This window comes from Pelecanus crispus, chromosome 4 (assembly GCF_030463565.1).
Source record: "Pelecanus crispus isolate bPelCri1 chromosome 4, bPelCri1.pri, whole genome shotgun sequence".
Lineage (NCBI taxonomy): Eukaryota > Metazoa > Chordata > Aves > Pelecaniformes > Pelecanidae > Pelecanus > Pelecanus crispus.
In genome coordinates this window covers 26,350,690-26,376,770 of record NC_134646.1, presented here as the reverse complement: position 1 = coordinate 26,376,770, position 26,081 = coordinate 26,350,690, and the positions used below count along the sequence as shown (strand labels likewise).

The window sequence follows — 26,081 nt, the reverse complement described above, 5'->3', positions numbered from 1 at the left end:
CGGGAGGCTTTGTGCTTGCAGACTCTTGGCCTGCTGGGGGACTTCAACCACCCCGACATTTGCTGGAAAAGCAACATGGCGAGCTGTAGGCAATCCACGAGATTCCTGGAATGCATAGACGACAACTTCCTAAGCCAGGTAATAGACACACCTACCCGAGGGGACGCGATACTGGATCTGATGGTCACCAATGCAACGGAGCTCATCGGTGATGTCAAGACTGGAGGCAGCTTGGGCTGCAGTGATCACGTGTTGGTGGAGTTCATGCTCCTGAGGGACATGCAAAAAGCGAGGAGTGCAGTCAGGACCCTAAATTTTAGGAAAGCAAACTTCCAGCTCTTCAGGGCGTTAGTCAGAAGGACCTCCTGGGAGACAGTCCTCAGGGACAGAGGAACAGAACAGAGTTGGCAGATCTTTAAGGACGCCTTCCATAGAGCACAAGAGCTATCAGTCCCCAAGTGTAAAAAATCAGGCAAGGATGGGAGGACACCAGCATGGCTGAGTTGAGACCTGCTGGTCAAACTAAAGAGTAAGAGGGAACTGCACAGGCAGTGGAAGCAGGGACAGGTGTCCTGGGGGGAATACAGGGAAATGTCCTGGTTGTGTAGGGAGGAGGTCAGGAAGGCCAAGGCGAGGATGGAGCTGAATTTGGCAAGGGTCATAAAGAATAATAAGAAGGGCTTCTACAGGTATATCAACCAGAAAAGGAAGGTTAAAGAAAGCGTACCCCCCCGATGAACAAGGAAGGCGAACTTGTATCAATGGACGAGGAGAAGGCTGAGGTACTCAAGAACTTCTTTGCCTCGGTCTTCACCGGCAACCTCTCTCCTCACCCCTCCCGAATCGATGGACCAAAAGATGGGGACCAGGGGGGTAGAGCCCCTCCCACTGTGAGGGAGGATCAGGTTCGAGACCACCTGAGGAACCTCAATGTACACAAGTCTATGGGACCTGATGAGATGCATCCCAGAGTCCTGAGGGAAACCACTCTCCATGATATTTGAAAAGTCACGGCAGTCAGGTGAAGTCCCTGCTGACTGGAAAAAGGGGAATGTTGTGCCCATTTTTAAAAAGGGAAGAAAGGAGGACCCTGGGAACTATCGACCTGTCAGCCTCACCTCTGTGCCTGGGAAGATCATGGAGCAGATCCTCCTAGAAGCTATGCTCAAGCACATGGAGGACAAGGAGATGATTCGAGACAGCCAGCACAGCTTCACCAAGGGCAAGTCCTGCCTGACCAACCTAGTGGCTTTCTGTGAAGGAGTAACTGCATCAGTGGACAAGGGAAAAGCAATGGATGTCATCTACTTGGATTTCTGTAAAGCGTTCAACACAGTCTCCCACAGTATCCTTCTCTCTAAATTGGAGAGATATGGGTTTGATGGGTGGACTGTTCGATGGATAAGGAATTGGTTGGATGGTCGCATCCAGAGGGTCGTGGTCAATGGCTCAATGTCCACATGGAGACCAGTGACAAGTGGGGTCCCTCAGGGGTCCATACTGGGACCGGTGCTATTTAACATCTTCATCAATGACATAGACAGTGGAATTGAGTGCACCCTCAGCAAGTTTGCAGATGACACCAAGCTGAGTTATGCGGTTGACACACCAGGAGGACGAGATGTCATCCAAAGGGACCTGGACAAGCTGGAGAGGTGGGCCTGTGTGAACCTCATGAGGTTCAACAAGGCCAAGTGCAAGGTCCTGCACCTGGGACGGGGCAACCCCCGGTATCAGTACAGGTTGGGGGATGAAGAGATTGAGAGCAGCCCTGCGGAGAAGGACTTGGGGGTACTGGTAGATGAAAAGCTTGACATGAGCCGGCAATGTGCGCTTGCAGCCCAGAAAGCCAACTGTATCCTGGGCTGCGTCAAAAGAAGCGTGGCCAGCAGGTCGAGGGAGGTGATTCTGCCTCTCTGCTCTGCTCTGGTGAGACCTCACCTGGAGTACTGCGTCTAGCTCTGGGGCCCTCAGCAAAAGAAGGACATGGACCTGTTGGAGCGTGTCCAGAAGAGGGCCACCAAAATGATCCGAGGGCTGGAGCACCTCTCCTATGAGGCCAGGCTGAGAGAGTTGGGATTGTTCAGCCTAGGGAAGAGAAGGCTGCGAGGAGACCTTATTGCGACCTTCCAGTACTTAAAGGGGGACTACAGGAAAGATGGGGAGAATCTTTTTAGCAAGGCCTGTTGTGACAGGACAAGGAATAACGGATTTAAACTAAAGAAGAATAGATTTAGAGTGGATATAAGGAAGAAAATTTTTACAATGAGGGTGGTGAAGCACTGGAACAGGTTGCCCAGAGAGGTGGTAGATGCCCCATCCCTGGCAACATTCAAGGTGAGGTTGGATGGGGCTCTGAGCAACCTGATTTAGTTAAAGCTGTCCCTGCTTACTGCAGGGGGGTTGGGCTAGATGACCTCTAAAGGTCCCTTCCAACCCAAAGCATTCTATGATTCATTCTATGCCTATGGCTGAGGAGGGAATGCAGGACTGCCCTCTTCTAGCAGCAGCCCACTACGTGGGACACAGTGTTATGGAAAGTGATGGATGCATTTAAGAATCTAGTAGGGACCTGGCTTGAAGGAGCTTTACAATAAAGGTGCTCATGAAGTTCAAAGTTTAAGTTCACCCGAACACTTATATTTCTAGCTAAAAACTTACAGCACTCTTACTTTTTTCAGCATGAGTCACCCTCAGAAATGGAATGCTACTTTTGGAGCTCTTTTGAAGCCACCAAGCTTGAAACGATCAGTCAAGACTATTATTATTCATGAAAAATACCGCTACCCAGAACATGATTATGACATTGCACTTGTGCAGCTTTCTAATCGAGTTGAGTTTACGACTAGCATACACCGTGTTTGTCTGCCTGAGCCATCTCAGACTTTTCCGTACAATATTTTTGCTGTCATCACAGGCTGGGGAGCGCTTACCAATGACGGTGAGTCCGGAGTCTACCAGGCAACCTGTATGTTACATAAACAGTGAATTGATACCACTTCTGTAGCCATATGTTGTATGGCAGCAAGCCCAATGCTTTGTCTATAAGCAATAGGTTTGTTTAATCATTAGCAGCAGTTTCTTGTTCTAAAATAAGACTGGACAAAGACAGAACTACAATCCACTGAAGCAGAAAACATAAAGAAGGCTGTTCTCTTTTTCCAGCCTTTCCATTTCATACTGTAAATTCTTAAGACAGGTAGTCCAGCCATGCATGTGTTTATGTAGCACCTAAAATATTCTCCCAGCCCTAGCCAGAAGCTACAGATGACTCTGTGGGCTTTCAAGTAAATGTGCAGAGTGAGCTGCAGATTGTGACTTACCCAAGCTTGCACTCTTGTCAGGCCACACTAAGAGTAGATTTAGCAATGGAACCCAGATGTCTTAATTTTGTATCATCTGCCCGAATTGCTAGGTAATTTGTGTTCCATGGTATTATTTGGAACATGTTTAAAATACATGGTTTTACACTTAAGGCACTATATACCATGCAATCATTATTTCTGTCTTAATGGTACAGTTCCTAAGTGAGACTACGAGTATGTACATTTTCCTTAAGGGCCTAACCTAGACAAATCAACAAACAAGACCTCCACATTAAACCAAATCAAGCTGGTCCTCCATAAAAGAACATTAAATGCTCTTCCTGTATCTTAACTAATGCAAAGTAATTCTGTTGCTAAATACTCAAACTATATTTTCCCTCAGGTCCAACTCCAAATGCTCTTCAGGAAGCAACAGTGAAACTTATCGACTCAAACACTTGCAATAGAAAAGAAGTGTATGATGGGGACATAACACCCAGGATGTTGTGTGCTGGATACTTGGAAGGAGGAGTAGATGCTTGTCAGGTAACTGTAACTGAAAATTAGAAAGGAAAACTATTTTAGTGCCGACTCCAGTAGCTGGTTGACCAAATTTTAACTGACAGTGTATTAGTCCTTTAAATAGGCTCCATTCAAACAGGAATTAAGTTGTAAAATGAAATAGCATTTAGTACACTTCATTTAGTGCATAAACCCCATACTAAGAGAGCTAAATTAGTATAATATTCAGAATTTAAGGCTTTCATAGCATGAAATGAAATTCTTATTCTGTAACTCAGATCGGTCGAAGGAAAACTATCTGAAACAAAGATAACTATAAGGAAGCCAAGTGTAAATGGTAAGGATACATGTGTGGTGCAGGTTTGCAAATGTTGCAAGGAAATGCTTATGTTCAAACAAAAATATTTCCATCATGATAACTTTTAAAAAGGTAATTTCTGTTTATGTTATTCACAAAGAATGTACTCTGAAGCACTAGTGCAAAACAGACCCTTTCCAGAATCCCAGACCTACAGATTTATGCCCAAAGCAAAACTCCCTGCCGAGTAAGTCTGGAAGGCTCAATTCCTCTGTTCCTGTCTGGCTCAGCATTGAAGAGACCTGAACAGGAAGGGTGCAGCTGCTGTTTACTTCAGTAAAGTATTTTGGTGGAAGACTGAGAATTTGGTCTGTTGTGTGAGGATTGCCTTTCAGCCTGTAAGGTTTCCAGTTTAACTGTTATGACCATATCATACTATTAACAGTATCTGAATTCAGCCTTTGACAGTGGCTAACATCTTAAGGAGTTATTGTCTAATTAGAAAACCAAGTTCCTGATGAAATTGTTTTTGAAATATTATTGCTGCAAGTGACTAAAAGAATTTGTTGAAAGGATAGTGGTTACTATTAAAAAAAAAAAATCCTGTTGGCTTAGATTGCTGTATATATTTGTGTTTCCCTACTTTGTATGAGGAGGAAGACAAGGCAGGTGGGAAGCAGTGTTTCACAAAATAGAAGAGAAGCTTTTTTTTTTTTTTTACTGTAAAACCGCAGAGACAGGTCAGGAGGTTCCATGGCAAACAGGAAAAAGCCACAGACTTCTGCCTCAAGTTTCAGAAACAGCCTGGATTCTGCACAAATGGCAGCTCTTGAAATACTGCTTGCTTTCTTCTCTTGTTGGACACACCCTCCTGTCTATGGAGAGAATTATATTTTCCCTTCTGATCAATTAAATCTTTTTTTTCCCCTCCTCTTTCTCTAGGGGGACTCTGGAGGACCACTGGTTACTCCAGACTCTAGACTGATGTGGTACCTCGTGGGAATAGTGAGCTGGGGAGATGAATGTGCCAAACCAAATAAACCTGGTGTTTACACACGAGTGACTTATTTCCGTGACTGGATTACCTCAAAAACTGGCATCTAATTCCAAAATCAAAAATGGACTTAACTACATAGACTATGTGTAACTCATATTTGCCTGTAATTCTGAAAGGTTATTTTTTTAGTATATATATTCCTATGTAGTTTTGGTTGAAGCAACCTTTGCCCACAGAAAGGGATATCTTTGCTGTCAGAGATCCTAACCCCTTGTGAATTTATGCCAAACATATGAGATTGCCTGCCTCATCTTTGAGCCTTGAAACATTACTTACAGAAATTACGAACTGACATCGTTAAATTAACATTTAAAAGCTACCAATTTACCTGCTTTATAAATACAAACATTTTCCGAGGAAGAAAGAAAAAAAAAAAAAAAAAGAAAAGAAATTCAGCTATGGCTGAGGTTTGAAGCTGAACCTTCTTCCTCCAGTGAAGCAAATGCTGTCACAGCTGTGTTTCTAGCAAAGCGAACCCTTGATTATTATTCTTGTTAGAGACTATCATCTGCACAGACTGCAGCCAAGACCCTGGATGCTCACCCTGCTCAGCGGCCTTGGTAGCTAACAGTGGATCAGCCAGGACTGAGGGCAGGTCCTAGCTAAGGAAAAGGAGGATTTCTGTGCTTGCAATACTTTGGAAGGGAAGAGAGAAAAGCTTCTTCTTTCGAAACACATTTTTAAGAGGAAATTTTTTGTGGATTCTGTGAAGTTCAAGTTACTTGAAAGTGCTGTTGTGCAAGTGCTTTATCACAATACTGTGCTGCTACCTCTACCAGTTGCCTTCTAGATCTACTCTGTTCAACTCACAATATGCTTAAGATACAGAAACACAACCTCTACCCAAGTTTGTTTGTAATAAGCGTGTCCCCACAAACAATCTCCCTGGACCAAAACACAGCATTTAAAATTGTGCTAAAGGAAAAATAAATACTCACCGCAAATAAACTGGGAACTACCTTTTTCATTCAAGAAATAGTGTGCTTTTCCAAGGGCATGCCAGCCAGTGAAAACCATCTTACTGCAAAGAAAGTAATTAGTGATACTGTCTTGCTTCACTGATGGACTCGTCTCTGTCCTGAATGAATATGATCCTGTCTCATGAGGCTGAAGAGTAATTTCATATTAAAGAAGAGTCCTGATAAGAACTTCAGAGTAAAGGCAATCCTTATACACTGATTAAGCACTTATCCTACCTCTGTGGGAGGGGGTCCAGTGACATGACTATTACTGTCCCCTAGAGCCCAGGCCTTCAATATGAGGATCCAAAATGTCACTCCAGTACTGTATCCTGCAGTCCTTGAATGGCCACCAGACTGCTTAGGCTGTGAATGCAGGACTCACAGGAGCCTGTATGAGACATGAAAGAAGCTGCAAGCCCCACAGCTGAACCTGCTACAGCTGAAAATGTCTCTGAAGCATCCTGCTTCCCCTTCTGCTCAGGACTGGCTCTCTCCTCAGCCTTCCTACTGTGCAAGCTCTCCAATAATGAGCATTCCTTGAAAACTCACACTCTGAATTACAAGTCTACATATGGATGGAAAAGCCTATGTTTAAGCGTCGGTGGTGGTGGAGGGGGTTGTTGTCTTATTAGGCTCCTTCCAGTCTTTCTATATATATTTTGAATTTCAGTAAAAGACAATATGCCTTATCTCAGAAAGAAATCTATTGAAGGTTTTAGATTAGTTTTGGTTTTGAAATACTAGTATCTTTATTCTGATTTTCTGTGTCCATTATAAAATGAAAAGGATCTTGGGACAGTTAGGAGGATAGTGAGATGCAGCAAATCTGTTTCCTTAATTTATTGATGAAGCTTGTAATTTATGCACTTTTGAGTTGCTGCTATTTTTCAACTAAGAATTTACTCTGGGCCAGGTTCAGTTACAAAATAGAAACTTCATGGTGTTTTGGATTAGGTCACCTGGAAACACTGTTTTCTTCTAGTGTTCAGGTCCCCTTTTTTCAAAGGCATCCTTTGGAAAAAAAAAAACACATCTAGTTTTTTGTGCCTCTTACTGCTTTGAAGGTGAAAATCCTTCCTTATAATCAGCTGATGAATTGAAAGTAAACAGTAGTTCACTTTCATAGATAGCTAAGGCTTTGTTTTGCACTTAAATCTATCTCTTTGCCTAGCAAATGGAAGGGCAACAATAAAGAGGTGAGGCCCAGATTACGTACAACCCCTATAAACTGGTTCCTACCTCACACTGCAAGTGACATGTATATATAATACCTTTAAAATGAGAAAGGCAGCCTTTATTTCAGATTTTCTTGTGAGAGGCCAAACAGCCAAGAGGTGTGTGGGAGAATGTCTACCTTACTCAGGGAGTCCTGAGCCAGCCAGATGCACTTTTCACAATTTTTTTAGCAAACTGTCTGGCCTGGGTTTGTCTTATACTCCATGTCAGTGTTTTATTTATGAAGACTCTGTTTGTTTTCTGCCCTAGAATAAAACAAAGAGAATATTGTGTGATTAAAGAAGATTTTTAAAAACCTTTTATTATTGTTGATGTTAAGATTTAGCAAGGATTTAAACAATATAAAGGTAATGTGTTTCATAACATTAAATGTATTCAAAAACAGTTGCTCATTTTTTGTCCTTTTTTGCTTAATAATAACCAAGCTAAAAATTGTATATGATGCAAAATGGACTAATGTTCCTTGTTTTGATATATGATTATTCCAAAACTGCAGCATGCTCTATTCATTCCCCATCCTAGGAATTGTTTGTCCTTAGTAGTGGTTGGAGCTTTACAGATATTTCAGCAAAGACAAGGTGGGACATGTGTTTTTCTAAAATAGTCAAAGGTGAATTTCAGTTAAGCTAGCACTATGCAAATTTGAGAATGGATCTGAAGCTTCATCCAAGAATCTACCACCTTGCTTCTGGCCTTGGAAAAAACTTATCCTTGTAACGTGACATTCCTGGAAATTGGCTGTAGGGAGGTCTATGCAGCTGATGTACCAATTCTCCTGAGATTTCACAGGCAGATTTAAAGCACCAAACTTCTGGTTATTCAAATTGGGTGGTTTGAGGCTTGCCCAATGCTGATTTTCAGCCTGGAGCACAAGTAGGAAAGAAAGAAGAGGCTGATTGCACAAGGCCTAATCATATGAGGAGGTCTGGTTGAATGACATCAATCTGTCACCGGGATTCCTTATGTAAGTAAAGCTTGTAGGAACTCCAATTCTGTATCTGCTGTTCCTCTTAACAAATTAGAAGAGCTGAGAGCCAACAGTTGTTATTTAACCCAATGAATATTTATCTGGCAACTCACAGCCTCTGTTAGGGATGCACGTGCATGGAAGAGCTGGCTCTTGCTTTTGGAAATGCATTCATGCACATGTCAGCATGGAATCAGCTTAGGTAATTGTCCTTGTTTATCTGGATCAGGATTCTAACAACATTGTTAACATGGTTTCTAGGAAGGTGTCACTTGCTAGAGCAGCCTTAAGTGATAAGAGCCTTTGGCCCACCCCACTAGGAAGCTGGAGTCCTTTTAAACATGCCAGCAAAGCACTCCTACACCGCACGTTGTGCCAAAAAGAGGAGACAAAGCCTTGCCAGCCAGCACCTTGCTCCTGCAAGAGCTGATGGCAAGCCATAGCCTATGGCAGGACATTTGGAAACCCACTGAAGGACTTTGATGTGGATTTATGGTCATTTCTGCACTGCTGCATGCTCCACTGAATTGTACTTTAGCCTTAGTACTTTGAAATTACACATTTTTAGAGAGAAAACTGCATAGAGTTTTGTCTGCTAATTTGCTTATTAACTAAATAAATCAGGGAAACAAACGCATCCCCCCCCCCCCAAATCACCACTTTGGAGTCCCCATTAAGGATGTGAAATCGTGCCTGGAAATCAGGAAACTGAAAGACTAAAATAAAAAGTGCAAGTGGCTGGGATTTTCCCAGCAGATGGAAAGGAGATTTACAGCTCTGTCAGCTTCATCTCCTTTTGAAAATACTGGCTCTAAAGACGTATTCAATACCTGCATGCAGAAGGAATCTAAAGTAGTGCACATAAACTGAAGTTACAGAGATTTTGGGCATGAATAGGCTTGAGTCCGGAGGTGCTGGTGTTCTGACCACAGCCCCATACCACTGATTGCTTCAGGAAGTCAGTAAACTGACAGCCTTGTTTTGTACCTTTTGCCAATCTCAAAAGCTATAGATGACTTTAACATGGTACAAACATGGAGTTGGGATTTCCTTTAAAATTAATCTATTTAACCAAATTTACTAAGATTTTATGGTGATATGTATTTTTAAAAGAGAAGGCTATGGGGAAAAAGAAAAGTCAAATGGCTCCAGATGTTTCAAATTTTGCAGTCTTGGAAAATAAGAGAAAAACCTGTATATTTTTTGATCTGGTACCATCAACCTAGAGGACTCCTGAGCACACCTACTAACTGATGCATTTGGGAACCAGTTTCTTTTGGCTTCTGGGGTAAACAGAATCTGTCCATTTTTATTTGGCAATTTATCTTGCCTATGTTCACAGTTTCACTGATGGTTAGTCTTTGCTTAATTACCGTTAAGCTGTTAGGCGAGAATAAACTGGATGTTGCTGTTTCTCCGTTTAGGCAAAAGGCTTGTCAGTGTTCACTGTTACGATGGAAAATCTGTTTCATGTGAGATGACTGCATATCAAAGTGACTGGTATCTTAAAAAAAATGCAATGACCAGAACAGAAAGATGGTAGGTAGCAGATAATTTTTTTATTTTCCACAACACCTTTAATTGGTAAGTTCTTAAAAATAAGAATTGTTAGTTTAACCTTAAAAAGAAAAAAAAAAATTGAAACAGGTTCATTTTCAAGGAAAGAAACCACAAATTTAAAGGTAAAAAATCACTGACAGAACTAAAAATTAGCAAAGTGGCAAAACTGAAACTGACATTTTTTGCTGTCTTTAAACTCTCCTTCACTTTTTTTCCCACCCTTTATAGCTGGGATTCCTGTTAATACTGTTCATCAGGTACGTGCACTGCTCTTTGAAATTACTGAAATAATTGAAGTAATTTTATTCTTTTCTGATTGTTATGTATTATGTGAAAAAGCTACAAAGCAAATACCAGCCTTAAATATGAATTTCTTTACTGGTAAAGATTGCATTCATCATTCTGAAGAACTGAACTGCTTTCTCCCTTTATCCCATCTTTCAGTCCAGCATTTCAGGCTTCTAGTGGCCTCTAGTGGTCCTTTGAAATTTGCCCACATCTTTCTTCTAATTCTTGTGTGTCACAAAAAGCAGTGTAGCAGACAGGTACTTTCACCCTGATCCTGCCAAAGCATAGCCCGTGTTTGAACGAGCACAGTGTTGTCCAGCTGCTCTTAGTCTTTGTGACTAATTCTGTATGAAAGCTATGTGCCTTGTTGGATTGAGGTGTAAATCTTGAGGAAGACATGGAGGCTTGCTGTAACTCTGTTTGTTAGAGATAAATGCTAAAGTAATGCACTGGGTACTCACAAAGAGGCCAAAACTTGGGTCTTCTTGCCCCTAAAAGTTCCCCAAAATCCAAAATATCCCAAATCAAGATAGAGAAAAGACTTGCTTTTTTTTTTTTTTTTTTCTTGTGTACTGTAGGATGCAGGCAGATGGTTGGTTGGGGTTTTTTTCCCCCCAAAGTTAACAAATATTTTAAAATACAAGGTGACTATTCTGCATACACTGTATGCAATGACATTTTTTCAGTCGTTGCTTGAGCAGTAACATGAATCCCTCCCATTCTATGTGCTAATGGTATCAAAAAAGATTTAAACTTGTCTCACCTACTCCAGTGATTAGGGATTACGAAAGGGATGGCAGGGTTTAAACTGAAGGGAGATTAAACTGCCTGATGGGAAGGTGGGCAGTGCTGGGATCTTAATCAGAGTTTGGGAAATGGGAGAGAAAATATTTATAGGAGGTGATGTTGAGTTGGTGGTGGAGGCAGAGTGATGGTTGCTGCAGTTTGCTTTCTCCTGGTTAAACACCACCAAAAAAAAAGGGAAAAACATTTCCACAAGCCTATAGACTACGTCAGCCTGGGATGTTATGTTGGTTTTGATGTCTCCTTCCCAAATCTCTGCCCCTCTACAGCCTTGGATGCTCTCCAGCATTTTGCAATTTTACTCCCTGGCCCCTTTTAAATGAAATCTCGCCTATTTTTGAGGTAGGCGACATCTTGCTGGTGCTCTCCTGCAAGATGTGTGGAGAGTTACCTCAGGAGCAGGGCTCAGAAGCGCTCGTGATCGTCTACGCTGGTAATGCTTGAACTTCACGGGTTTTTTAAAATTTTTTAATTTTTTTTTTTTTTTTAAACGACAGAGTGGCGTTACTTTTTGGGCAGAAGGTGGTGGGTTTTTTAAACGGCTTACGCGTCTCTTGGTGGGTACTGGCGAAAGGGACGCTTGCCGCCGCCATGTCGTGGGCTCGGCCTAAGGCCGCCCGCCCCGGCCCGCCTCCTCCCGCCTCGGCGGGAGGAGGCGGGCCGGGGCGGGCGGCCTTAGCCCGGCCCCTCATGTCGGCGCAGGCGGGGAATCGCCGCGGCACCGGCGCTGCCGTTTCCCACCCCCTTCCTGCCTCTTCCCCCATCGCCGCCGGCAGCGCTCAGGCCTTGATCGCAACGCCAGGCCGCCGCGGTGGTGAGGGCGGGCGGCAGCGGCGCCGAGGAAGCGGGGAGGGGGTGTCCCTGAGGCGGGCGGCGGGGGGGGCGGCGAGTCCCGGGTAGGCCGGCCCGCCCGGCGTTGCTTCCCAGCGCCCCGAGCGCTGGGGCGTCGAGGTCGGGGGTTGCAGCCGGTCTGGCTCTGCTGGGACCCGGGTCGGGTTGGTTTCGACGGCGGTCGGCTCCGTCTCGGTTCCCCGCTGTAGATCCGAGCTGTCATTTTTCCCCCATTAGCCCGGCTGCGCAGTTAACAGTGGGTCTGAGCGTCCTCTCTCTCCCCCCCTCTCTCTGCCAAATGAACAGGGAGCCTGCGTCGACTGGGATCCGCCTCTGGAAATCCTGGGTAGGTGGGATGAATCCAGGCCTTCCCGCCATCCCATCCTGCTGAACAGCAAGTACTTAATACTGCTTCAGCCTGCGCTGACTTGGAGGTAAGAAACACCGTGAAACCGGCCCATTGCTACAGCTCCTGTGCCTTTGCTGCTCTTTGGAGCATCTCAGTCTTTCTTGGTAACACATAGCTTCTCAGTTTGTCCCTGGGTTATGTCCCATAAGCAGCTGGAGCTTTAAAAAATGAAGGATGTTACTTACACAGTTATGCCAGAAGCCTGGCATTAAAACTGATAGCATTGGCTTTTAAAAGGAAACAGGCAAGTGTATAAATGTCAAGCATCTGGTAAGAACTAGGGCATAATGTTAGAATGGCTTTTTCCCCCCATTTTACATGCCTTTCTTTGAGACAGATTCAATAGCGGTTGAACTAAAATGAGAAATACAACTTGGATGCAGGAATACGTTAACAAAACTTTGTCCTAGAGCCACTTGACAATAGTACCACTAAGTCCTCTTTTGGAAGGAGGTGATTTGCCATACCTGATGGGTACACTGGCAGCAGCTCAGTGCTGTAACGGAGAATGCAGGAGGAGAACTGGGAATTGATAAATATATTGGAAGATCCACTGTCAAACAGGTCTGTGTAATACAGGTGGAGAAGGTCTCTTGTGGGTTGATCACACATCCTTGTAGTTTGCAAAAGGCTGTTTGGGAGGGCACACTGAGATAACCACGCAGAGGAAGCTGGGTTTTTTATCCAGGGGTGGATCACCTTCCCCACCTTAGTACCACAATCTGTTTTATGTTGGACATTCCCAGAGTGCCTGTGCATTTTGTGGAGGGTGATCATGGAGGAGCAGAACAGCTCGGAGATGGTTGCTCTAGGCCATTATGAGATAGCGCTGGCTTGCTTTGAGAGGAAGTTACAGTTTTGTGTCCCAGGCAGTGGCTGAAATGAAGGCTTTTACCAAAGCAGGGACTGAAGCTTGTGACTCTCAGATGAGGTGTGTTGCTCTCTGGCTTGAGATCTGTGTCCTGGGATGATCTAGTAACGTTGGCATGGGAGCTGCACTGAAGTGACTGGTGGTGTAGATTGTGACGGGGGTGCCTCAAGTTGACTGTCTTGTGTGCTAGCTTACGTGTAGGAGTACTTCCACACTGTGGAAGAGCGTAAGTGATGAGATTTGTGGCCTGCTTTCAGTGTAACTCTGTCCCTTGCTGCGCTACTTCAGCGCTTTCTAATTCAGCCTAAAAAATCAAAAGGACAAATTTCAGGTCAGAATGTTGTAGTCTCCAAGCTGTAACAGGCTGCAGGTGCCGCACTTCAGAAACCTTAAAATGTTTGCCAAAACCATCTGAACAGTACATAGGAATTAACCTTTGGGCAGGATTGCCTTGAAAGCTGTTTTAGGGTCTATCTGTGCTCTCAGAGACAAAACTCCATAGCATGTCTGGGACTTTTCAGTCTCTTAGGAGAAAGGGTTGTCAGCCATGTCTAATTTCCAAGGCAGTTTGTAGGGAGTTGAAATAAGATGTGTACCTTCCTAGTAGTGATGGCAACTGGTGTTCTGGGTCAAACATGGGGTCTGTTTTGCTTGTACTGTGTTTGGTGGCAGTCACCTGCCAGGTCCGGGAAGCACCAATTCCCAGCCTGCGTAACTAAGAAACAAGCTGCCCTACAATGAAAAAACCTTTGCTAATGACTGAAGGCCGTAATAGCACAAATTATGTTTTTTGTTAAAATCTTATTGAACTGTTCAACTTGATGTCTTAGTTAAATGTTGCATTAATTCAGATCTTTGGGTATTGACTTCTTCAGTTAGCTAAAACAGTAACTTGTTTCCTAAGGATTTTCAATTAACATAGAAATAAAGCAGTATAGATAACTATTCCTAGTCATTCAGGGTTCTTTTATCTTCTCTTCAAAAAAAAGCATTAATCGGGTAGATGCAAGTTAAACAGCTTGGAGCTGTTAATATAAAATGAAATTGTACTTTTAGTAAATCTAACTGTGGTAAATACAAGAAGTTAAGTCTTGCATCTCCTCGGTGGGGAAATTAATATCTGTCTGTATTTTGAAATAATTTATTGAAGGTTTGAGGGTTCTTCTGGCTGCTGTGCATTTTAATTACCTAGATGCTGTGGTGTTCTGTAGGCTTCTCAATGTTCAAAGTGATTCCTGTGTAACATCACTTCTTGTGTTTTTCAGTTCTTCTGAAGAATTGAGTGGGGTGGGGAGGGGGGGACCAACTGTGAAATTGCATCCAGTGTAATCAGATTATTTCTTTTTGTAACTCTTCTAGTGTAAACAAATTACATTATACCATGGCGGCAGACTCTATGGAAATCGATGATGCTTTGTATAGGTAAGAATATCTGATCTTTTAAGCGTTGCTCTTGACTTTTCAGCAACACTTAACGTTTACATGGAGTAACATGAAAGGCAAGGCTTGAAAACACTACCTGCTGCTAGTTAGGTAAAGGTGTGTGTACTTGTGCTGCTGCTTTTGTAAGGCAAAAAACCCGAAGTGTTCAGCAAGTGAAACAGAACCCACTTCTGGCAAAGTTAGCAGTGAGAACTGGTTGAATTGAAGATACAATCTATCTTTCTGTAAAACTGTTCCTTTACTGGTCTCTTAACAGGTGTTTTCTGACCATTATTAGTATTTGACCAGTTAAAAGCATAGGTAAATACTATGGAGTTGTACAAAGTTCCAATAGTATCAATAATGTGTGCTTTTTGGAAAACAGGAATAATACTTCTCCTATTTGTAATACGGATTTTCTTTCTGCCTTAGTTTGTTTCCCCTTTGATAAAGTAGGTACTCCTCTCTATCTTGCTCCTCATCTTCTTTCACTACCTTCTTTTTGCCTTCCTTTTTGACATGTATTTTTTCTCTTTCGTAATTTCATTTATTCCTCAGTCTTTGACATACTTCTCTGTCCTCATGAACATCATCAGTATCTCTGTTATCCTCCAGACTTCAGGGTGTTGGGTTTTGGGTTTTTTTGGTAGGTTTTTTTAAAAAATTTTTTTTTTTATTATTATTATTTTCATTTTAATTTGTTAGCTGGGAGTGGCTCAAGATCACTTGGCATGGCAATAGTTCAGAGAGCCTGTACTGGAACAAATGGTATCCGTGAAAAAATGTGGTGGAATGAAAAGCTTCTTTATATATTAAAAAAAAAAACAAAACAAACACCTGTATGCTGAAAAAATGAGGCTTCTTTTAAATTCAGCACAATGCTTCCTGTGTTGTATGTGTCGTTTTACTTTTTGGCACTAGTCTTGTGAAAGATGTAATTTTCCTTGGTGGAAAAGGTGGTATTTACTTTTCCTTGGTGGAAGAGGTGGTATTTAGAATGGTTTTAAGTTTAGAATAGAATCATTAAGGTTTGAAAATCTCGAAGATCATCAGTCCAACGGTCAACCCAATACCACCATGCCTACTAAACCATGTCCCAAAGTGCCACATCTACCTGTTTTTTGAACACTTCCAGGGATGGTGACTCCACCACCTCTCTCGGCAGCCTGTTCCAATGTTTAACCACTCTTTTCAGTAAAGAAATTTCTCCTAATATCCAATCAAAACCTCCTCTGACGCAACTTGAGGCCATTTCCTCTCGTCCTATCGCTAGGTACTTGGGAGAGGAGACTAACACCTACCTCACTACAACCTCCTTTCAGGTAGTTGTAGAGAGCGATAAGGTCTCCCCTCAGCCTCCTCTTCTCTAAGCTAAACAATCCCAGTTCCCTCAGCCGCTCCTCATAAGACTTGCTCTCCAGACTCTTCACCAGCTTTGTTGCCCTTCTCTGAACATGCTCCAGCACTTAAATGTCTTGTATTGAGGGGCCCAAAACGGGACACAGTATTCCAGGTGTGGCCTCACCAGCGCCGAGTACAGGGGAACAATCACCTCCCTGCTCCTGCTGGCCACACTATTCCTGATACAAGCCAGGATGCTGTTGGCCGCCTTGGCCACCTGGGCACACTGCTGGCTCATGTTCAGCCGGCTGTCAGCCAACACCTCCAGGTCCTTTTTGGCCAGGCATCTTTCCAGCCACTCTTCCCCAAGCCTGTAGCGTTGCATGGGGTTGTTGTCACTGAAGTGCAGGACCCGGCACTTGGCCTTGTTGAACCTCATACAGTTGGCCTTGGCCCATTGATCCAGCCTGTCCAAGTTTCATTGTATAGTTGGAAACTAAGAGTCTTCAGAGCTCAGGATCTGACTTCAAAAGCTGCTGCACCCTCTGGTTTGAAAATTTCTGATAACAAAGAAATACTTTGGCTTGCTTGTGTTTTCAGTAGTTAATTCCAAGACGCTACTATCCTGAATAGGTTTTACGCTGATTTAAATTTAAATGTTAGTTCTCTTCTCTTAAAACCTGGCACTGAAAAGGTCTGTAGTAAATGTATTTCACTATTTGGATTGTGAGTGCAAATATTACATTTGTTATACATTTATTTCCTAAAGCACTATACAGTTCAGATACATGCATGTTATGTCCTCAGTTGCTTGTTGAATGGAGGGCTGGTAAATAGAACTGGGCATGTGTCACTAGTGACACACACTCATAAGCAGAACTTGGTATTGCAGATTAGAAACTGATTGGGATGATAGAATAACTGAAAATATTTGAACTTTTTTGGAAATGACTGGGAATTCTAGACTTGATTTCATATGTTCTTGACTTTATTTGCATGTTTTTTTAATCTGAATTTATCTTTGCTGTAGTCGCCAGAGGTATGTTCTTGGAGACACGGCAATGCAGAAGATGGCTCAGTCCCATGTATTCCTGAGTGGTATGGGTGGCCTTGGTGTGGAGATTGGTAAGTTAGGTAACATTTATTTAACCAGACACAGGTGTAAAGTGTATGTAAACATACTGTCTTGTATACTTGTAAAGCTTGTTTTAGATGTAATAAGTATGTCTGAAGTATCTGAGTGAATTTATATGTGCATGATGCATATGAGTAACATAGCAGATGCCGGAAAGATCCTGGACTTTTCTCTAGTAAGCTTTATACTAGAACAACATTTCAAATTTTACTTTAAAATGTGCTTCCATGGGCCAGATCGCTTTACCCAAAATCTCATGTCTTGGATGAAGGTTGAGGGTGGATAATCCAAGTCCTTTAGGCATCACTATCAATGAATGTAATACAGGAACAGCTATAGCCCGAATTATCCCCATGTAGGAAATGGCGGAGTGGGAGGTGGTAGAACAGGTGCACTTTGGTGAAAAATCTATAACTGGCCTGGTGCAAGAGACTCCTTAACAATTTCCCTTACCCTTTATGAGGAGACTTGTCTTGGCTGGTTCTTACCTGGGGTGTTATCCTTTCAGTTGGCTTTCATAGTACTCTGCACCAGATGCCAGAACAGAGTCATGGGGTTTTGCAGTTTATTGTCATTAGTGTCTCTGTCATCATGCCCGTGGGATGAACAGCTGACAAATGACAAATGCAGAGCGCCTTTTTAACCTTGCTCATGTTACTCTGCTTTCAGTGGTGCTGTAAAATGCTTGAGCCAAATGTAAAAGAGAACAAACCCTTAAGCTGTGAAGTTCTTAGCAATGATATACTGTTATTGTCCGCCCACATAACTATTCATTTACAAATTTGCAAGAAGTCTGCAACAATCCCTCTCTCTCTCTGTTTTATTTCAGCCAAAAATATAATTCTGGCTGGGGTAAAGGTATGTAAAACAGTTCTGTTGTTGGATATTCTTGGGTGAGCAGGAGAAGAAGGGACAACACTACTAGCTAGTTAATCTTAAGTTTCTGAAACTGTCTTTTGGTAGAAGGATTGCAAAACATTTGAGGACCCGGGGGTGAAAACTTGTAATAATCTGGATGTTCTAGTGGTATGGTCCGAGTCTCATGTTAATGTCCACTGCACTCTGAAATACCTCATGTAATATTTTAGCCAGCTGCTGATCAGACATTGAATCCTTTTGTACAAAGTGGCCTCTCCAAAATGGAGTGGTATAAACTGAAAAGCCAGACTATTCAAAATATGTTATCCTATTCTGTCATCCATCAGAATCCTTTTGTCTAGACATTAGAATGGTTGGGTGTTTCAATCCAACAACTGTTTTTGGGCTGCTGGGATTAATTTTATTAGAGAGAAGCCTTGTAAAACTCTTTCTTCCAATCAAAAAAAAACAAACCCCACCAAACTTGTTTGTAATTTTGGGAGTCCATTAATTTACAGATCGCAATTGCTCCTTAATCGCAGTGTGGCAAAAATCATCCTTGGTATTTAAATGCTGTCATCACTGCAAGCTGGGAGTAGAATGCTTAATGAAATGCATATTGCAGATGCGTTCCTGTCTCTCAAACAGTGAAAGTTTTCTTGGAAAAGGGGCTGGAGGAGCTTGTTCCTACATATGGTGCAACTAAATCTTCTGCAGTACTAGTTCTCCAGCGTTTTATGTGGGGCTTAATCCATCCTTTTGGGTGTTACGACCATGTACACTTCTTCCAGTAAATGCTTTTTGCTGAACTTTCTTAGGCTCTTACAGTTCATGACACCAAGCAGTGCACGAAATGGGATTTGGGAATAAACTTCTTCATCCATGAAGATGATATTACCAGTCAAAGGAACAGGTTGGTGAACTCTTTGGAGGGAGGGAGGACTGAACTTCACCAGGAGTAACAGTTTAATCAGCGGCAAAAATAACAGTTCGTTGTCCAAGAGCTGCTAATACATATCAAATACTTGTTTAAACCCTTTCTCTGGAGTTTCTGGCTTTGAGTACAGTGCCCAGGTAGGTATTAGGGGAAGTCTAGGTTGGGACTGCAGTTCTGTCTGAGTCAAATGTCTCACTTCCTGCGGTTGGGAGCTTGTAATGCAACTTTAGTAGTGGGGGCCAAGGTGCATTTCTTGCTTGGGCTTTCTCAGCCACCCATGTGAGACTAGAAAACAGCCATGACACCAGACCATCAGTGAGTCCTGCTGTATTGTCATGGTTTAACCCCAGCCAGCAACTAAGCACCACACAGCCACTCGCTCACTCCCCCTGCCCCAGTGGGAGATGGGGGAGAGAATTGGAGGAGTAAGAGTGAGAAAACTCCTGGGTTGAGATAAGAACAGTTTAATAATTGAAATAAAGTAAAATAGTAATGATAATAACAATACAATAATAATAGTAATAATGATATACAAAGCAAGTGATGCGCAATGCAATTGCTCACCACCCGCCGACCGATACCCAGCCAGTTCCTGAGCAGCGATCGCTACCCTCTGGCCAACCCCCCGCAGCTTATATACTGAGCATGACGTCATATGGTATGGAATAGCCCTTTGGTCAGTTTGGATCAACTGTTCTGGCTGTGTCCCCTCCCAGTTTCTTGTGCACCTGTCAGAGCATGGGAAGCTGAAAAGTCCTTGACTAGCATAAGCAGTACTTAGCAACAACTAAAACATCAGCATGTTATCAACATTCTTCTCCTACTAAATCCAAACCACAGCACTATGCCTGCTACTAGGAAGAAAATTAACTCTATCCCAGCCAAAACCAGGACATGAATATTGGACAGAGCTGTTTTCCTCAGATCTTCTAGGAATTTAAGTGTGAATAAATGAGTTGGGGATTGTTGCCAGGAGACTTCCTGAGGGACTCTTGTAGGGTATGTGTGGTACAAAATTCTGTATTGAAAATACAATTTTGTAGGTGCATAAAAAACTTGAAAGTTGCTGTTCTTTCAGGGCTGAGGCCACACTTCATCGTATTGCAGAACTCAATCCATATGTCCATGTAGCAGCATCAACTGTGCCACTAGATGAAACCACAGATATGTCTTTTCTAAAGCAGTACCAGGTATGTCACTCTTAAGGCAGTTGTATGTGGTATTTTGCTCAGAGCCAACAACTTGGATTTTTTAATATAAATAAATAAAACAAACTCTGAAGTATATTTTGAGATGATGTAAAGGAAGAAGTAGGTCTTGTGTTTAGACTAATGAAATAGTCATGCTTGGTTTTTTCAAGGCTGAAACAACAGTGGGTTTCTGTTCCTAGCACTTTCTTATGACACTTATTATGGAATTTACTATGACAATTAATAGCTAAGTGAGATTGCCATACATTTTTTTTTGTTGTTGTTTTTCAGAGATGCAACTGTGACTTTTTTTTGCAGCTACGTAGCACAGATATTCTACATATATTTTGTGTGCTGTTTTCTAGGCAGTAGAAACTCAGGCTGTGTAATTAGAAAGATCATTTACATATGTATGTACCTAATGAAACGTAAGCTCCTTTGTGGTGGAATGAGGATGTTTTCAGTTGTTCAGTCAGCTGTCTCCTGCCTGTGTGTGTGGCTCAGTCTGAGTTGGGAACGTCTACTGTGTGGCTATTGGTTATACACAAGCTCACCAAGTTTCTGAGTGTCCTAGCTATAATAAGCCATGTATAACTGAATGGGACACAGTGCATATGCTTTGTAACCCAATACCATCCTAAACTTTAAAAGAATGCTTGCAGAAATTGTATGTGTGCAATTTGATGAGCACCAGTACTTGAAGCTTGTGCAGACCTCTTGGTGTGCACTGATGAGTATCATTTGGGTTTGTTTTGCTAACTTTAATCTTAAAATTCAAGATCTACATTTTCTCTGAGATTATCCATAACTGTTTTTGTAAGTATTCTAATTAGGTTTTGAGTTTCACAGCTGCAGTAAAAAAAAAAGAGTGAGAATTTGCTGTTCCTGCTCTTGCTCATCTTGTTTCCAGAACTTGTGGAGCAGTAACCTGTCTGTTCTAATGTATAATAAGAAAACTGACTCAAGACTGCTTTCTCTGTTATATGTGGGGGAAAGGAATCAGGACACCTGAGTAACTTACCGTTAGTACTACTTTTTCCATAGCCTGAAGATGTTGATAGCTTTTGGTGTCTTAGATATATTTCTGTTCTTGTTCACAGTGTGTCATATTGACTGAAGTAAGTCTGTTGCTGCAGAAGAAGATTAATGACTTCTGTCATGCTCAGCAGCCACCTATTAAGGTAATAGAAAAAATTAAAAAGACGAATAATTGGTACAGTGAGCATTCTGGACCTCCAACATGTTCTATCCAGAAATGGAGCAAGCCGGTTATGAGGTTACATGCAGATAGCATGTTGATGGAGCAGTTTGAGTTTTGGGAGTACGATGCTGCTACTCTGTACATGTGCCTGGTGTTACCTGAATACCAGCCCAGATAACCATAGCTCGGTTCTTTAAAAGAAAAAAAAGTAGTTCTGTTAAAGAAATAGTTTTCACTGTTAACTCATAATTGTTCTGAAAGAAGATGCTGAGACCAAATGTAACAGTAGTAGAAATGGCAGTATTTCACTGTGTATTGGTGTGATTCCTGTTTTTTGTGTAAGGGTTCTGAAATGCTCATTCAGGTTCAAAGTCTGTCATGAATGCTGCTATATAGTCAGTGGCCTGGGTGCACATGAGGTTTCCACTGTAGAAGTTAAACCGGCTAGCCTTGGACAAGGTTGAATGTGAGGGGTTATTCCTTTGGCTTGTGCTGTTTTAGGGTTACTCTTGATTTTTACTTTCTCTTGTAGTTCATCAGTGCAGATGTATATGGAATATGTTCACGTTTGTTTTGTGACTTGGGTGATGAATTTGAAGTGCTGGATACAACAGGAGAGGAGCCAAAGGAGATCTTCATTTCCAATATAACACAAGTAAGGGATAGAAGTCATTGCGCTGTTTTAATTTTTTTTATAATGACTCGTTATTGGCTATGTGACCAAGCAGAGTGTTTCACTTCAGCAGCCTGCTAAGCAGTTGAAAATTGGCAGTATAGCAGAGGCAAACAAAGTTACTTCATTCTTTTGTCTCAATCAAAAAGTCAGTTTTAATGTGAGCATACAGATGACTCCTGGTCATTACTTACAATGTAACATCACAATATTGAGTCTTTTACGGGGGGGGGGGGGGGGCGAGGCGAGGAGAGGTAGAGAGAAGAGGACATGGCCTTGGTGTGGGACTAGGTTAAGTCTTCTAAGGAAGCCCTGAAAGAGGCATACAAGTAGCCCTTTTTTAGGAGAAACTGCAGCACATATAGAGGAGGACTACTGGAATGATCAAGGGGATTGAGAGCCTGTTTGGAAAAGAAATTTAAGGGTTTGTTTTAACCTACCAAGGCAGAGGCAATGCAAAGAGGATATTATTGCTAATACTTCCAGTGCAGAATGTTAGAGGGAATGTCCATTTGATCTTGTATTACTGTTTCATAAATGGAAACGACTTTAGCTCCTTCCCTCAACTCTGGAAGTCTAGACTATAACCTCACTCATCCAGTAGCAAGTCTTTTGTGCTATAACCTCACTCATCCAGTAGCAAGTCTTTTGTCATATTTCCAGTCTAGATGTAATAATAGCCAACTAGAAGGGGTTGTACAGCAAGTTGGGTTTGATCTGGATTAAAGCTCGTGATACGATGATTTGGGTAGCCTGTTCTTTGGTATCTTTAAAAGAGAGCGGATAACTTGATTGTTCTCATTAATTACATGGAGTACACAGTTGTGTTTCATGGCTTGTGCTAATTGCCTTCCAATTCAAGGCATGAATGTATGTCTGTGATTCATAATCTGATACTTTAGTTTAGTTGTATCTTGTTTCCACTCTCTGAAGTGTAAAACTGACCGGAATTTAGAACTCAATACCAAAACCACCATCAGTTGGCTGTTCTTGTCCTGTGGGCAGGATCGAGGTGGCATTCTGTCCCTAAATCAGAGAGGAATTTTCTCTTGTCAACTCATTTGCCATTCTCCATGCCACAGAGAATGTAGTCCAGTGTAATTAAGTTTTATGCTACTTAACTGAAATCTGTCTAATATTGGAAGCTCAGGAAGGGATGGCAGGAGACTTTACAGGCCCAGCTTGCTTGCAAATCCACTGTGTTTCAGCCTGAGCTGCACCACAAGGTCTTGATGAGCTGTCCCTGGACTGCAGAGGGGTCTCTGCGCATGAGAGGTTGGCATGACATCCTGTAACAGGATGAGATGATGTCCAAGATTCCTGCAAGTGTAGGCTTGTTTGTTTGTGATATGCTTGGGGCTGTGGCTTTCCTGTATTTAAGGATGTCCAGCTTTGTAAGCTTCCTTTCCATCATGAAGTAATAAGGACCATTCACAAGATTTTATTTCTTAATGTCTCTGAAAATTCTTTATACATACAGTCTATTTTTGGTTTGGAAAAAGGAGATAAATTTGCTACTACTTCAGAACAGAACAATGAATTTGACTGCTAAGAAGTAACAAATGCAGTTTGCTAACATGTTGAGAACTGTAAAAGGTAAAAATGAGAAAGTGTGTGTTATGAAAACACTGTTAAACTGAAAATAACAGGACTGAAAAAGTTATCATAGGTAGCTCCCTTGTTATGGTGGAACTGCGGTGCTAAAACTATTTGAGGCTGCAGTTTCAACAGGCAAAATGCTATGTGCCTATGATAAAGCGTGACTCCTTTACACCAGACAGTCTCCTCCGTGCTAACTTTACCATTTTTGCTTTCAGTCAAATCCTGGTATTGTCACTTGCCTTGAAAATCATCCACACAGGCTTGAAACAGGGCAGTTCTTAACCTTTCGGGAAGTTAATGGAATGTCATGCTTAAATGGATCCACACACCAAATAACAGGTAAACTGTTGCTGACTCGTTTGTGAGGTATTTACTTTTTGGCCTGTTTTAGCTCACTGTAGCGTTAGTTACTGTAGCCAGGCTGGGTTGTGCAGACCTCCAGTGAGCTTGCACAAAAAAATTGCTTTCTGGTACAAAGGTCTTTCTAGTGTTGTCTTGACTCCATTTCCATTTAGTAAAGTCTTTCCAGACTCATCTTGCTGCTTAAGGAGCAGTGGAAACTCTCAGCTAGTGGAAGCTAGTTGGCAGCCTCTGAGGTTACTGTCATTAGTTTGCTGACAAAACTGTTTTGTTTTCTGGAGGGTCCTGTAGTGCGTGTGCTTCTGTCATGGTTTTGGACTAAATTAACGCCACTTTGTGTGTCACTGTTTGACTTGTAGTTTTTTGGGTGACAAGTGTACAGGGATGCGTTGCCATCACCCTGTTTCTAAGCATGATTTTGAAGTGATTCTCATGATTTATGTTTACTCTGCTTTGGTCTGCATCATGCATGTCTCAAGGCATACTACTTGGTTCCTTTTGGATGCTGGGGAATTGCCCAGTTCCCGGATCTGAATGCCTGTTTGTCTGGAGCAGAAGAGAGTGCGGGTGGGTGGGGGTCGTTTGCTTGTTTTTAACTGTTTTGTGGTCTGAGACAAAAACAGTACCCTTGAAACATGTGGTTGAGTCTGTTTTCTCCAGACCCTTTTGTTTTGCTAGTGCTGTGTTCAGTTCCTTCCTCTTAATCACGGCCCAGCTTTTGGTTTCAGTTTTCCATGAATTAATAATTTCTGTGTCATCTTGCTTTTATCTGAATGATGGTCCAGGTGGTATGAGAGGAAAGATGTGACTTAAATGCTTCAGCTGCCCTTTTTGATTGCCTGTTGTCTAGTCACGGGGCTAAAATCCTACTCTGAGCAGTATACTGGACACTGCTGTGTGCAGTCTAAATAAAACTGAGAGTGATTTCATTTTTGTTACAGAGCTGTAGTCATCAGAATTCTTGTTAAATCTGCTGCCACTTTAAAAAGCTTATTTCATAACAGATCATGTGAAACTAATACTTTAGCCCAGAAACTGGCAGAGAGGAACAATCCTGCTGGTTAGGAGGATCAGCTGTGTTTATGCTTTCAAAGCAAGGTTGCACACTACAAAATTACAGCATAAAAACCATTGGCAAAACCCCACTTTATTGTATACAGAATTGTAGTCTCCAATGACACTTTTAATTATCAGTCACTGTTTATTCTGTTCTCTTTTCAGTGGTGTCACCTTATTCCTTCAGCATTGGCAATACGTCAGATATGGAGCCTTACTTACATGGAGGCATAGCTGTCCAAGTGAAGACACCCAAGGTGTTTTACTTTGTAAGTGTGTGCTTGACATAACCAGGTTCTTGAGTGTTAATGGTCTGAGCAGTGGAAGCAGAGTTCAGCAGATACATGATTTGGTTACCCACGATTTGGGTTTACACTGGTGTTATTGGGTAAGAGTAGTCATACTGATTTACTAAACTGTAGAGAATAGGAAATACTTCAAAGTTACCTTCCAGTGTTGAGAAAAAAAAAATTGTGGGCAGCCTATCCCTGTGCTACTGGGGATTCCATGAAGGTCTACAAATCTGTGGTTTCTTGGAGACCTTCTGAGAAGAGACAGTTGGATGACTTTGTATAAGCGGGATCGCAAGCTACACAGTGCTGTGTGCCTTTTTGGGCCCGCAGAAAGTAGATCCTGACTGTTCTCAAACATTCTTCTAAAAAGCTGGGAGTGAGGATGAGCTGCTTCTGATATGAGAATGCTCAGTATTTTGTCTCTGTGAAGCAGTACCTTCCTGTTCTTCCTGAGCAGGGAAGTTCTACAAGCAAACAGCCAGTTGCCTATAAATTCTCTGGTAGCTGATCTCAGAGCAGTTTGAGATGGATCTTGCCACTAGGATGTGAAACATCTCTCTGACCATTTTTGATTGACAAAACTTGCAGTAGATGATTATTTTATGCGTCTTTTGTGGCATTGGACTCTCTGATCTTGAAGGTCTTTTCCAACCTAAACTATTTTATGATTCTGTGATTAATAATGGAGAGAGTAGTAGCAATGCTAGTAAGAAAGGATATTTAGTTCTTAGTCTCTCCAGGAAGAGTATTGTTTTGTCAGGTAGCAGTGACTGTCATGTACTTAAGTGGGTGTGTTGTTATCATGAATTCTATTTTTCCAGGAACGGTTGGAGCAGCAGATAACAAATCCCTTATGTCTTGTTGCAGATTTTAGCAAGCCTGAGGTAATTATCATGTGCATAT

General features: G+C 42.1%; 2 protein-coding genes across 2 annotated transcripts in view; both read left to right on the top strand.

The window, feature by feature from the left end:
- Window positions 1-5,229, top strand: part of LOC142593440 (transmembrane protease serine 11E-like) — a 47,269-nt gene extending 42,040 nt beyond the window's left edge. Inside the window, exons 8-10 of the mRNA XM_075709503.1 lie at window positions 2,682-2,941; window positions 3,709-3,851; window positions 5,068-5,229. Coding sequence (XP_075565618.1) covers window positions 2,682-2,941; window positions 3,709-3,851; window positions 5,068-5,229 — 565 coding nt within the window. The remainder of the gene's footprint in view (window positions 1-2,681; window positions 2,942-3,708; window positions 3,852-5,067) is intronic.
- Window positions 5,230-14,491: 9,262 nt separating this feature from the next.
- Window positions 14,492-26,081, top strand: part of UBA6 (ubiquitin like modifier activating enzyme 6) — a 30,917-nt gene continuing 19,327 nt past the window's right edge. Inside the window, exons 1-10 of the mRNA XM_075708848.1 lie at window positions 14,492-14,532; window positions 16,904-16,998; window positions 17,838-17,866; window positions 18,685-18,779; window positions 19,882-19,993; window positions 21,094-21,174; window positions 21,727-21,849; window positions 23,685-23,808; window positions 25,051-25,154; window positions 26,000-26,062. Of these exons, the coding sequence (XP_075564963.1) occupies window positions 14,492-14,532; window positions 16,904-16,998; window positions 17,838-17,866; window positions 18,685-18,779; window positions 19,882-19,993; window positions 21,094-21,174; window positions 21,727-21,849; window positions 23,685-23,808; window positions 25,051-25,154; window positions 26,000-26,062 (867 nt within the window). The remainder of the gene's footprint in view (window positions 14,533-16,903; window positions 16,999-17,837; window positions 17,867-18,684; window positions 18,780-19,881; window positions 19,994-21,093; window positions 21,175-21,726; window positions 21,850-23,684; window positions 23,809-25,050; window positions 25,155-25,999; window positions 26,063-26,081) is intronic.